This window comes from Triticum urartu, chromosome 6A (genome assembly GCF_056163025.1).
Source record: "Triticum urartu cultivar PI428250 chromosome 6A, HENAU_Tu73, whole genome shotgun sequence".
NCBI classification, from domain to species: domain Eukaryota; kingdom Viridiplantae; phylum Streptophyta; class Magnoliopsida; order Poales; family Poaceae; genus Triticum; species Triticum urartu.
Window position 1 is genome coordinate 558,560,093 of NC_141878.1, and position 13,825 is coordinate 558,573,917.

Below are 13,825 nucleotides of genomic sequence, written 5' to 3' on the forward strand. Positions count from 1 at the left end.
GGCTGTGGGGATTGACGATGGCACGTCAGGATGGTCGTTCCATCTGCTATGAAAGTGTGGTTGTTGGATTTCCTCCAGTGCATGAGTTGGCTGTTGGATTAGCTTTTGCAGCCTGGACCGTCAGGAGCGATGCCGTGCCACGTGTAGTGAATCTGTTGACAGTTTGTCACCTTTGAGAGTGCCATTCAATTTGGTCTGGTCATGGCTTGCGTGCCCGTGGAATGTCATTGCCGGTATGGAAGCACGGTGGAACGCGTTGCGCCCCTCGGAAGACATGGACGGCGATCAGGGAGCCGTCTGCATCCGCACGGGCTACAGGCCTACAAGCCAGGCCAGTAACTTACGAGACGGTTTAGAACGATCGAGGCTTGAAAAATCACAACCCAGAGACGGCAAGAAAAACAGCACCAACTTTTCATATCTCTGAAGCTGTAAAACAACGCCATCTCTCTCCCACACACTTCCCACCTCTTCTTGGCTAACAGAAACGAGAAATCAAAATAAAGCCAACAACAAGGCCTTAAAGCACACTTACGACCAACAGCACCTTAAACACACTGACAACAAGACCTTAATGAACAATGAAAGGAAATGACATCAACAGCTAAGCATGCAAATTAGCGTATGCATGAATAAGTAGAGCAAACTTAAACACTACTGACTGAGGGAGCACTTGCAGCGGCGTCGGGCCTGACGACGGCGGCTGGAGCACCTGCAGCGGCGTTGGCGTTAGTGTCGTCAGGCCTGTCGACGGTGCCGACATGGGCGAGCAATGCCCAGAGAGTGATCAGCTCGCCGCCCCTGTCGATGGCCTGTAGGTGCCCTTTGATGTTGTCCGACGGAGCCACGGACCAAAACCCGGCCAGCAACTCCCACAACATCTCCTCGCCTCCGGTCAGGTCCCCGAGCTGCTCTGCGAGCTTCGCGGCATCTTTGAGCACCTCATGATTCTGTGTAGCACCCAACAACTCGATCAACTGTCGGTACCCCGCTTCCGGCGTCAGGGATGACACCTCAATGCCGTCGCCGCCACTGACGAGGGCTCGCTCGGCGTCCTTCTTAACTTCCTTGTAGAGATACTTGCTCCATGCATCATCATCAGGAAGTAGCTCGGGGCAGGACTCCACCAGATACGCGCAATAGCACGACAGGTGAGTGGCGGCGATCTTCTTCTCAGAAACAACAGAAGAAGGCCGGCCATCTCCTTGATGGTGTGGGTGCCTCACCTCAAGGATGGTCGTGGTGATGTGCCACACAAGTATGGTGTCAGATGTACCTTTGCTGTTGTTGCAGGCCCAGAGTAAGCTTCTGCCAGCTTGGCTTTGGCGCAGGGACGTTGTGCCTTTGCTTAGGCCAGCTCCATTGCTTCCACTAGTACTTCTTAGGGCGTTGATGATGCAAGCCTTCACTTCTGATGGTACCTTGACATTATTCCTCCTCTTTCGGCCCAGCAAGTGAAGAAGGCAGCCAGGTAAGACAAGTTGGTGAAGTTGCTTTGGGTGAAGCACCAGCAATGAGCTTTGTCTCATTTTGTTGTTCCAATGCCTCATCAACCAGTTGCATCTGCATCGCAACAAAAAGCCAACCCATTTTGGGACGACGGGAGAAAGCTTCAAGGAGGCGTGGTGCACACAGCGGCAGGTGAGAATTACTTTGGTCCAGCTAGAGCATAGGTAGGAAGCAACATCCCTCGCCTCAGCAACCACGACGAACAGAAGGAGTAGCAGTAATGGTATTAGATCAGAATATATACTTCCAAACTTCAAGTCTGTCCGGTCGCTGTGCTCACTACATTTGTACACGCAACGAAGCGTGAACAGCACATCAGACCTGTTGTCAGCAGGGGAGAGTTGGCTAGGCATGAAAAGGGAATGTTTGTACACCATTGCGATGATGTCCATCCCAGCAAGTACGTAGTAACCTATGCTCAAGAGTGAGATAACCATATTGGTTATAATCAACCAGTTGTCTGAATAGGAGATCGGGAGCGGTGAATCATAGTAATCATGAAGAAAAGAAAGCTCATCTGCAATCATCATGAACGCCCTTTCATGTTGACCATCCTTCAGCAAGATGCTTCTGATGAAATGCGTGGTCTCCATAGAGATGACATCGGTGAGTTTGTACCTTGCAAATCGACACCTTAGCAACTTGAACAATGCAAATGACAAGCATATATCTTTCAGTTGTTGTGGCATTGGCATCAGAAACATGTTGTCTGGTTGCCAAACTCTGTCAATGGTCATTAAACCACCATCTTGACGTGCCTCCAATAAGTTTTTTCTGAAGATGTAACCATGAGGTTGCTTCTCTACTTGCAGTTCGTCCTCACCCATAACTACAAGTGGAGGAAGCACATTCACATCATCCTCGCCTGTCATCGCTGACTCGTCATTTTGACCACTTCCTTCTCGCAGCTGCTGCATATATCCAACAATAAGACCAGGATTGCATCCGAGTGCAAAGGATTTCCGGGCCTTTAGGAATGCGTAACATTTCAATGCCATTTTGGCATGAACAAGAGCAAAAGGTGTAAATCTGAGATAACCACTTTCTATACTAGTATGCTTGCTGACAAAAGCAAGATAACCCTGATAGGGGAGAAGACCAAGGGTGCTGATAGCTAGGTAAACTATCCAAATTCCTTGAACAACAAGATGGAAAGGGGGGAGTACGCTTCGATCTTCTCTATCACTAGTAACCACTATCGGGCATATGGAAGTAGTAATATATACACAAGCAAGCAGATTTGCCATGCCCCCCGCATAACCAGTCTTGCCATACAAGAGATGCTTATCTTTATCTTGAGATAATATCACCGGGAGTCATAAAACTTGCGCTCGATGTTCAGTTTAGTGCTAAAACTTTAAAAATACGGATTTGGAGTCATCCAACTTGCGTTCTCGTGCAAATACGGTCACATCACTCGTATTCAGACATATTCGGGGAGTGGTGAATCATAATAATCATGAAGAAAAGAAAGCTCATCTGCAATCATCCTGAACGCTCTTTCATGTTCACCATCCTCTAGCAAGATGCTTTTGACGAATTTGATGGTATCCTTAGTGATAACGTCGGCGAGTTTGTACCTTGCAAATCGACACCTTAGCAATTTGAATAATGCAAATGACAAGCATATATCTTTCAGTCGTTGTGGCATTGGCATCAAAAACATGTTGTCCAACTGCCAAACTCTGTCAATGGTCACCAAGTTGCCATCTTGATGTGCCTTCATGTTATTTCTGAACATGTAACCATGAGGTTGAGGTTGCTTCTCTACTTGTCGTTTGTCCTCACCCGTAACTACAAGTGGTGGTGGAGGCACATTCACATCCTCCTCACCATGTTGATCATCTCCTTCTTCTTGCAGCAGTTGCTGCATATATCCAACAATAAGACGAGGATTGCGTCCGAGTGCAAAGGATCTCCGGGCCTTTAGAAATGCATAACATTTCAGTGCCATTTTGGCATAAATAAGAGCAAAAGGTATTATTCTGAGATAAAGTCTTATTTCCATAAAAGGTCTACCAGGAAGATCAAAGGAGGGGATGGCTAGGTAAACTATCCAAATTCCTTGAACAAGAAGTTCGAAGGGGGGGTGTACACTTTGATCTTCTCGATCGTCAGTAGCAACTATCGGGCTTGTATTGATAGCAGAAATCAGAACAAGGCAGGCAGATGCTATGGCCATGTATGAGTGCATGCCGTTTGCCCAGCAACTGGCTACCAATTCATGTTTGAGAACAATATCAAACATATCACCCGTGGAGCCAAGTGTGGAGAGGACATAAGATATGATGGGTAGGAACAAGGTGGTTGCCCCCAGCAAGAGATAGCGGGTGAAGCCATAGTGACGATAACGATGGCCAAAGGCGCCTATTCCGACTATGATTCCTGCAAAAATGGCGTTGAGGAGCAGCATCGCGTCCACTCGCCACAGTTGTCCTTTAATGCGCTTGGAAAACTCTTTCACGATGTCCTCAGAGCACTCCAAAGATTCAGCTGTCGCCATGGTCGCTGACTGTAAATTTAAATTTAGTAGAACCGGTTTACACGAAAAAGAAGACGCTAATGAAAGAACTGTTGACACAATGCAAATAGAAATGATGCTATTTCGAGGGAGACACATACATAATTAAGTTGGAAATGAAATGAAGAGAAAAAACAATCAAAACCAAAGTTTTAAATAGCTATAGCCGCACTAAATTCCAAAGGTAGCACGCTATTTAAAAAAACTACAATCAAACTGTACTCAACACAGTTACTAGCTAGTGTTAAAAACGCTCTTATATTAGTATGAGACGGAGGGTGTAGTTGGCCATAGTGAAGTCAGTACACGGTAACGTACTCCCTCCTTTCCAGATTATATGGTGTATTGATTTTCATGCAAGTTAAATATTTGAATGTTTGACCAAGATTAATGAATAAAACAACATCTATAATACCTAATAGATAAAATATGAAACTACTTTTCATCATGAATCAAGTGATATAATTTTGTATTGTGGATATTTATGTATTTTTTCTAAAAACTCAGTCAAACATGCACTCGTTTGATTTTTGAAAAACAAATACACTTTATATAAAGGAATGGTGAGAGTACCTCGTACGTCCTAGCCAGGGGTGATCAAGCGGAAATCGAGGTGGATGCTGACCGCCTGGCCTTGGTTGATTAGTTTTTGATATCTGCAGAGCATGGAACAGGGAACTAGTAATATATAGACAAGCACATTTGCTATGGCTCCCGCACGACCAGTCTTACTATACAATATAAGAGACGCTGTATCTTTTATGTTTTCCCCTTTTTCTCTTTGGAATGTGTTGCTTTCGTTTTATCTTTATCTTCCTCTTTTTCTGCTAATAATATGTTGCTTTCTCTGTCTTATTCCTCTGCCCCAAAGCACATTGTGCCTCATCTTTATTCCAATGGTTTGCCGTTAGATCTTTCACGTGTGTGCATGATTGCCATCGTCCATGCATGGCTCGGAATATGTTCTTTGCTTCTGTGAGCGAGCCAGCTATATATATTCATGGACCACTGCTTTGCTCAACACATCTCTGGTGCTCATTCAGACTCGGAGAGAACGTCCATCGATGGAAGATGTCCGAAGGCTACGTGCGTGTGGATTGCCATGGCCGGTGAGGGCAGCGCGCGCAGCAATGAGCACGTTGAGACACCGACGCAATATGCAAAGGCGATGGTTGTCTTCCTGCGATCCGGCCTTGTGCGCGGGCTACAAATTTGCTGGAACGTTGATTGTCCACGTTTGGAACCTCGCAGCACAAACATAACATTAACATCAATGTTCACAATGGGTCCTTGAACACGCCTTTGCATACCACTAACGACGCGTTTGGTTCGCTGAAAAAGGGTGTCTTCCGATTCCAGCAGTTTCTAAAACCGTAACTAGCGTTTGTTTCGGCCACCGTGGTTTTTGTTAGCGCGCTTTCTGATACAACGTTTCACAAAATCGTAACCGCCCGAATTGTCGTGGGTTAGAAAACAGTTCCAGACAAAGGAACCAAACAATCCGTGCATTACGTAAGAGTATTCCGACGCGGCGCTTCCTGGAGACGTTACAATGAATACATTACTTGTGCGGAACCAAACGCGTCGTAAAACTCTATGAAAGCACAAGTTTTAGTTTGTTAAATAAATTTTAGTACATGTAGGAGGCATGCGGCTGGCTTTGTAGGTCGGGGAGAGGACGCTCTGGTGTTGAGGGTTTAAGGACCAGGACAACAGTAATTGGGGGAGAGAATGGTCTGTCATAATTCATTTCCTCAAGATTCAAGAATTTACAGGCTTCAACTTTTATTTACAGATCAGCTCCATCATTTTCACATATTGTTTATATGGTTCCAAGATTATCGTAAAAATATGAACTACTCAAATAGTTCATTACACACACATGAAAGCACAAGAGGCAGCATAATTCAATTTCTCTGAAACATATAGCTAACACAAATTCTTCATCAACCCTTATATATGTGACATAATTTACATTGTATTCATGGAAAATTAAATACTATACAAGACATAAATTTGTACATAATTTAGATACACATACAAACTATACTTAATTAAAGTCGATGTGGGCAATTATTTGATATTTGTGTGCATATGAAGATATGTAGCATCAGACACTCTTTCTATGCAGTGGGGTAAGAAGGCTCCATTGCAAGGCCACACATGCCTCTCTTGTCGGTAATGTCCTTCTCCATTCTTAAATATCCGTTCTCGCCCCATGTTGTTCCCCATGAATTCTTCAACAACCAATATTTTGTGCCATCGCTGGTCTTGCCATAACCAATAGCTGCAATACCATGGTCTAGGTCAGTGCCACATGAGCCAGTCATTACTCCACCTTTGTAAAATTGGAACGTCATATCTCCTCCATCTACAGCTACCGAGACGGGTTGACTTGCGACGGCTTGCATGAGGGCTCCCTCGTTGTTGGTTGGAACATCCTCATAGCTTTTGATGGTTGCGGCACCATTGGTTCCACTCTTGCACTTGTCATCTGTCGCGGTATATGGGTAGTTGGACTCGGTGGTGAGACCATCATTTTTGATAATGAACTTAAAGGCATCGTCCATGAGTCCTCCTTCACAACCTTGGTCTTCACCATGGACATCACAATCCACCAACTCTTGCTCCGACAATGATATTAGCTTGCCAGTTTTGAGCTTAACGATGCCCTCCGTAGTAGCGACAGCAGAAAACGCCCAACAACAACCTACACATGGTGATGTTTGGGTAGATACTATAAGATGACATTCTCAAAAAAGTAAACATATATCCAATACATCATTATCCTTAATATACTCACCACATTGGCCCTGATCCTTGATAGGAGTAACTGCACCTTTGGTCCTCCAGTCTATGGTTTCCGGAAGTGCATCGAGACTTACATTCTCGTACCTGAATCCGGTAGGCACCCTCTCCAAGCTTGGTTTGTACCCCTTGTTAGCCTTTGTCACCTTGAACTCCTCGTTGGTCAGGTCAGTGAACTGATTGATGCCCAAATAGAACTTGTGGTTCTCGGCGTTAAACGACTCGATGAACCCGACATTGGCCCTGAACACCTCAAATCGATGTGTCTTCTCAGTAGTGTCCTTGTACACACGGTTGTACTGCACCATCCAACTCTCATGCCTTGCCACCATTGACAAGTCATCGTTGAGCTCCCGAGCTGCTAGGACCGAACTGCAGAAGCAGAGGCACCCGAGGATGCTAAGGATCAAAGCTTTTGAGATGGCCATGGTATGTTTGATGGACTGCTTGCTACTGCTGGTCTGCAATATGTGCTCTGCTTTGTGTTTCTGCAAATGAAACCAGATATCTTATATAGTCTGATGCATGTATTTAAGTATAGGAGATAGAGATGGACTCCATCGTAGCGGTGAAGTACGTCTAGTGGGTAGATATTATAAATCAAGCGTACTTAGCGTCTGGTGCACGGATGTTATGCTGAATGTGCTTGCATGTTGATATTGACAGATTTCTTTATCGATGCTATTCCTATGTATATTTATAACGTTTTGGAGAACAATGTATATAAATTCATTTTCGTCTTTTCAGTGCATGTATAAACTTTCTACAAACTTAATTTTATTTGGAGCGTGGCATTAAGTTTTAGATTATGTTGATTTACATAATTGTAGGCACCTATAGAGAATATAGCTAAGAATCCTTGTAGCCTACCAATATAAAATGATTAGATCTGACCACTTGTAGAGACTAGGAGTGTAACACGAACATAATAAGTTGATTAAGACAACTTAACTAATCATATCATTCGTTGGAATAAGACTAGCTAACTGATCTTAAATTTAATTCGGAGTCCAAAACATGTTTGGCACTCATCTTGCATTTTCTACTCTATATGGACTGCATGAGCCCCAAGCACACATCAAGTGCAAGAATTTTAATACCGCCAGACGTACTTCCCTGCCACTCAAATGCTCCTTTCCATTCACAACTTCGTAGAAGTACCATATCTCACAACAGTTGTGGTGGCCGTGTTGTGCGGGTGGACACCCTGTATAGCGTGTGCTGCAGTTGCTGGGTTGTGCGGCGTTGTAGCTCAAAGCTGAACGGTAGTGTGTAACACTCTGCAGAGTAGACACACTGTGCATAGCACCAAGCGACACCTGCAACCAACACAGCCAACACTTTACTCCTCCTCCCCTTGATTTGCAGGGCTACCAAAATCATACGCAAGAATGGAGTAGAGTACACACGCATGAATAGGTGGGTCGGGGCAGTAGAAACATCGATGGGTAGCTGAGAGCCAAAGTGAACACACACAGACACACACACACACACACACACACAAACACACAGAGAGAGAGAGATGGAACCAGTGCAAGAGGAAAGGAGATGGCCGATTGTAAAAGGCGACATCCATGCAAAATAGTGCGGAGGGCCCACAACACCCCATTTCTTGCAAGCATAATAAGTTGGGAACCTCTGGCACCCTGAGCTTCACCGCCAACGCGGTGGGTTGCCTTGACCTAATTTCTCCCTCTCCGAGGGCCAAGTTCTCATCTTTGGGAGCCTGAAGTTCACCGCCGACCAATTCGGCAAGACACGTCTCAACAACCCGGCACTTCACCAGGCACAAGAGCCAATGCTCAGGCATTGCCTGTGATCTACATTAACAACCCACAAGCCCACCCCAACTTACTAGCTTGTGGCGAAAGTGGAGTCCATCCTCCATATCTTGGATGAATATAAGTTTGAGGAGGACGAGAGCTCAGATAGTCACCCTTCAATAGTAGCACTACTGGAGGTCCTCATGGTCAACACCAACACTAACACTCCAAGCGCCAATTCGCCCACAGCCCCGATGGTACGAATGCAGCCGGGCCTGCGGCAGAAGCGGACACAATGGCTGAGCTTGGAGTCCTTCACACGTTGAACGTCGGTGATGATCCGAAGATAAAGGCCATGGAGACCCAATGTAAAGCCCTCACGCAAGCACAACTACGTCTGCAGTGCGATCGGGGCGCTCTTGCCAACAGGTGGGCAACCACCATGGAGAGGAGTGGAGGAGGCTGCACCATGCGGCCCCCGCCGACACTACTCTTGTGGTAGAAGGCGCCCACTAGGTCCACATCTCCATCCTTGAAGGGGAATCGGATGATGTGATGGTTTATCGCACTCCCATTCTATAACCTTATGGTGACTGCATACATCGCTAGCAACATTCGGCTAGATGTGGATCACCTGAGCGATGAGCAAATTCAACAACGCCAGTGCCATGGTAGACGTTGTGGGGGCGTGTCAAAAACGTAGATGAGTGAAATCGGGTGAGGAAGGGTCGAAACCACTTCTCATTTTGCATGGGGCCTTAATAATGGTTATAAAAGCGTGGTGTGAAGAGTAAAATGCCAGTACATAATTTTTAAAGTGGGAAAGTAGCGGTAAAGAGATAGGCCGGGAAACATAGGACGGGAAAAAAGTGATGGAAATACTACCAGGAGAGAATGGGTGAAAAAGATAGGGGGAAAGAAAAATGCAATACAAAAGCACAAATAAAGAGTAAAAGTGAAAATATATACTTTATTTTGTGAGAAAACATCCGACCTATGTTGGCGCCGCCTCCTCGCAGCGCCGCTTCTTCTTCTTCCTCACACAACTCTCACTTGTAATTTCTCTTAAGAACACACACATGATGAAAAAACTCAACACATACACACGCACACGCCAAAAAAGACACCAGCACCAGCTTTGTCGAGAGTGCCCAGCCCTCTCGGCTTCTTTCTCATTGCTTGATATGCAACATATATACAAGAGGATGGCCTCATGCATGTACTAACTAGCCGGCAGGTTCGGCCACTAACTCCGCGTACCACACGCCCAGGTAACTACCGTGGAATCCCTCCCAGCTAACAACTTATTCATGCAGCCACTAACTAACCCGTGCATGCATTTGACTCACTATCTACACGACGCGGCCGGCTATGCCACTAACTAACCTATGCATGTCAGGATTAATGGTATCAATTTTCTTTCTAATTTTGACATGCCTTGCCATCGACCGTCGTCTTGAACGCCTTTGCACAACATCATCACACGCCTCCGTGTCCGCTACGACGTGCCATGTACCTGCCGTCGCCGGAGTTGATGCAGTTCGTGTTGTTGTCGTTGTCACAGCTGTGAGCCAGCCCGTAGACCCGACCTGGCGCACCGACGCCGGTCGCACCGTGTTCCGTCACGTCTCCGGTGACACACGCCGAGCTCCTTCTCTGCCGGCGACACACGCCTGGCGTCTCTCTGCGTCCCGCACGTCCCACGCGCACCCGATGCGCCCGACGAGTCCGACCGCACCAGTGCGTCCCGCACGTCCCGCGCGCATCTAACGCGTCCGACGAGCCCGACTGCACCAGACGCTCACCGCGCGCCGCCTCCGCGTCCGCCATGGCAGCCGCCAGCGACAAACGCCGGAAGGATGTAGCCGAACTCGAGCACAGACTCGAGCACAACGGCAACATATGTCTCCTCCCAATGTCAACCACACGCTCGTACGCGCGCTCGCGGTCCTGACGCGCCTAACGCGTCCAGTGCGCACCCATAACACGCACCGGTCGTGCCCGCCTCGCCGCCACGGCTTATTGCCCTGCACCTCTGCGGCCTCAACCGCAGCGCAGCACCTCCACGCCGCCATACCGTTGTGTGTCGTTGAAGCCGCCACCACGCAGGTCCTCCACGGCCTCCTCACGGTGCCGCCGCAGCCACCGCGGCCTCCTCATCGCGCTGCGCACCTCCATAAACCGACATACGGCCCGGAGCATCGCACAGCCGCCGGTGAACTCCGCCACCGCCGGCACGCCTCCGACATGGCGAACCACGCTAAAACAAACTGGTTCTGATACCAAATGTTGGCGCCGCCTCCTCGCAGCGCCGCTTCTTCTTCCTCACACAACTCTCACTTGTAGTTTCTCTTAAGAACACACACATGATGAGAAAACTCAACACATACACACGCACACGCCAAGGAAGACACCGGCACCAGCTTTGCCGAGAGCTCTCCTCCTTGGTCACACAAACACTACATTTTTGCCCAGCCCTCTCGGCTTCTTTCTCATTGCTTGATAGGCAACATATATACAAGGGGATGGCCTCACGCATGTACTAACTAGCCGGCAGGTTCGGCCACTAACTCCACGTACCGCACGCCCAGGTAACTACCGTGGAATCCCTCCCAGCTAACAACTTATCCATGCAGCCACTAACTAACCCGTGCATGCATTTGACTCGACTATCTACACAACGCGGCCAGCTATGCCACTAACTAACCTATGCATGTCAAGATTAATGCTATCAATCTATGCGTCATATGTCATGGCAGTACAAAAAACACTAGAAATAACAAAAATTACATCCACGTCCGTAAACCACCTAACGACGACCACAAGCACCGGAGCGAGCTAAAGGCGCATCGTCGTCATCGCCCCTCCCTCACCAGAGTCGGAAAAACTTATTGCAGTACACAGTCGGGAAGTTGTCGTGCTAAAGCCCCATGATATATACTAACACATCAGAAAAACAACCGTCGTCGATGAAGTGAAGCGTAGACGGAAGGATCCAACTTGTAGACAGACGAACAAACACTAGATCTGTGAAGATCCATCGAAGAACAATAACGACAGAATCACACGAGATTCGTCGGAGATACAACTCCACACGCCCTCCGACGATGCTAGATGATCACCAGAACAAGGCCTATGCGGGGTGGACCTTATTCCATCTTCAGGGTGCCGTCGCCATGCTTTCCTGACAAGGACACAAACCTTAATCGACCTCAAAGGAACACCTAAAAACTGAACAACAACCCTCCCGCCGGCAAGGATCGGGTTTCACCGCGCCTCCATGGCCCTAAAGTTGCTGGAGATGGGAGGGACCGGCGATAGAGTCGGCGGGAGGTCGAAAAAACCTAATCGCTTGTAGAATCGCTGCAAGAGGCGAAGGGTTACGTTATAGTAAAAAGGTACTTTGTGCTTTAAAAATGGATTTGTAATAAATAGAAATCCAAGAAAACAAATACAAAAAGGTAAACCGAGTGTCATATATCGGGTACTCACTTACTTGTAACTGCATTATGAAAAAGAAAAGGTACAGCTTGGCGACCGAAGCTTCGGCTAGCCGGGCGCGCGTTGTTAGAGCATCTTCAATAGATGGTCCAAATGTAAAAATAACTAACTTTTGGACTGTCTGAGGCCAAATACGTAGCTCTAACAGACGGTCCATATGTAAAAAAAATTGAACTGCGGTCTTCTCGTGATGTAAAATACAACACCCCGCGATGCAAATATACATCACGAGATGCATCTGGTCCAAAACCAGCCGACACCCGCGAACGCCCAACCGCCACTTCATTTCCTTTCCCGCCCGCCCGCCCGCGGCCTCCCGCCCGTCCGCCGCCGCCCCGCCGCCGCACCGCCGCCTCCACACCCCGTCCGCCGCCGCCCCGACGCCGCCCCGCCCCCCGCCGCTGTTTCCCCGCCGCCTGCCCGCCGCGGATCCGGCCCCGCCGCCCGCCCGCCCACCGTAGCTCCGTCCGCCACCCCGCAACTCTGCCCCGCCCGGCTCCGTCCGCCACCGCCCAGCATGCCGTCGCCACCCCGCAGATCCGCCCCGCCCGGCTCCGTCCGCCACCGCCCCGGCCGCACGCCGCTGCCGCTCCACCGCTCTCCGATGGCGTCGAAGAAGACGCCGAAGGGCAAGTCGGGCTTCTTCGGCGTGAGGCAGAAGCCCTCCGGTAATTGGGGTGTGGAGTTCTCCGACACTGGAAGGCGTTGGTGGATCGACACATACCCCTCCGCCCACGAGGCCGCGCGTGCCTACGACGTGGCGGTGTGGTGTGCCGAGAGGCCTCGGTCGCACCTCAACTTCCCAGAGATCGAGACTCGGGCGGAAGCGGAGATGCTTGTGCCGCAGGGTATCAACATGAAGGAGATCACGACGAAGAAGAAGAAAACGAAGAAGCCTTCGGTTGTCGTCAGTGCTGGCGAGACAGACGAGGAGGCGGTGGCGAGGTTTGCTCGGGGGCATCCGGAGTACGTCCAGGCCGAGCTGGAGTACTACTAGAAGCGTGAGGTGGAGCAGAAAAAGAAGGGGCCGAAGAAGGAGGACGAGGCCGGTCCTGCTCGACGGTGATCCCCATCGAGTCCTCTTCCGAGAAGGACTGGGCAGACTTCTCGGACGAGGAGGAGGAGGAGGAGGAGGAGGAGGAGGGGTGCGACGACCCGACGAAGGAGGAGTTTTGGGCGCAGTTCCGCAGCTCCGGCGATGAGGAGTAGTTTATCTAGTAGTTTGAATAAGTAGTAGTTGAAGTTCATGTATGAAACTATGTTGGATTTGATGTTTGAACTATGTTGAATAGACTAGTAGTATGTCGTTTCAAGAAATTTACATCTTCATTTTGGACCATCTATTGGAGTTGCTCTTTTGGACCATCAATTTGGACCATGTGTTGGAGTTGAGCTTTTTTCGAAGCTCCAAAACGCACTTTTTGGGGGTCCAAATTTTACATCTTCGATTTTGGACCGCCAAATTTTGGATTGAAGATGCTCTTAGATGAGATGCAAATATATCGTCCCTGTTGCTCCGCTAACCTGTCACCACTTCGTGTTGCACCTTATCTTACCTCTTCATGGGGAGATTTCTCAGTCACTCCTTTCTCTCACACACGACGCATCTTTATCTTGCGTTCTTCTCCCCACCCACATTTTTTGGCTACTGCAGATGGGGTCACTGGCGGCGATTGGGGACGACTACAGGGGGTGTTGTGAGACCACCACCAATGCCGGCCAT

The 13,825-nt window shown here is 48.5% G+C and overlaps 2 protein-coding genes and 1 pseudogene across 5 annotated transcripts; 1 reads left to right on the forward strand and 2 right to left on the reverse strand.

Annotated features, from left to right (window-relative positions):
* Positions 1-392: 392 nt before the first annotated feature.
* LOC125516928 (uncharacterized) lies at positions 393-4,733 on the reverse strand. Its single transcript, XM_048682186.2, has 4 exons — positions 4,604-4,733; positions 3,529-4,021; positions 3,281-3,292; positions 393-2,554 (listed from the first exon to the last, which is right to left on the reverse strand). Exons 2-4 carry the CDS (start codon positions 4,010-4,012, stop codon positions 648-650), a joined length of 2,403 nt encoding a protein of 800 aa, XP_048538143.2. The 5' UTR covers positions 4,013-4,021; positions 4,604-4,733; the 3' UTR covers positions 393-647.
* Positions 4,734-5,936: 1,203 nt separating this feature from the next.
* LOC125514990 (senescence-specific cysteine protease SAG39) lies at positions 5,937-11,255 on the reverse strand. Of its 4 annotated transcripts, none has more exons than XM_048680392.2 (4): positions 10,039-11,255; positions 8,045-8,157; positions 6,834-7,326; positions 5,937-6,740 (listed from the first exon to the last, which is right to left on the reverse strand). In XM_048680392.2, exons 1-4 carry the CDS (start codon positions 10,079-10,081, stop codon positions 6,154-6,156), a joined length of 1,236 nt encoding a protein of 411 aa, XP_048536349.2. In that variant the 5' UTR covers positions 10,082-11,255; the 3' UTR covers positions 5,937-6,153. The 4 variants fall into 4 exon arrangements, with proteins under 4 accessions (XP_048536349.2, XP_048536348.2, XP_048536351.2 ...); XM_048680391.2 differs by having other exon boundaries at positions 7,951-8,157; XM_048680394.2 differs by lacking the exon at positions 8,045-8,157.
* Positions 11,256-12,706: 1,451 nt separating this feature from the next.
* LOC147966311 (uncharacterized) lies at positions 12,707-13,311 on the forward strand (annotated as a pseudogene).
* The last annotated feature ends 514 nt before the right edge of the window (positions 13,312-13,825 follow it).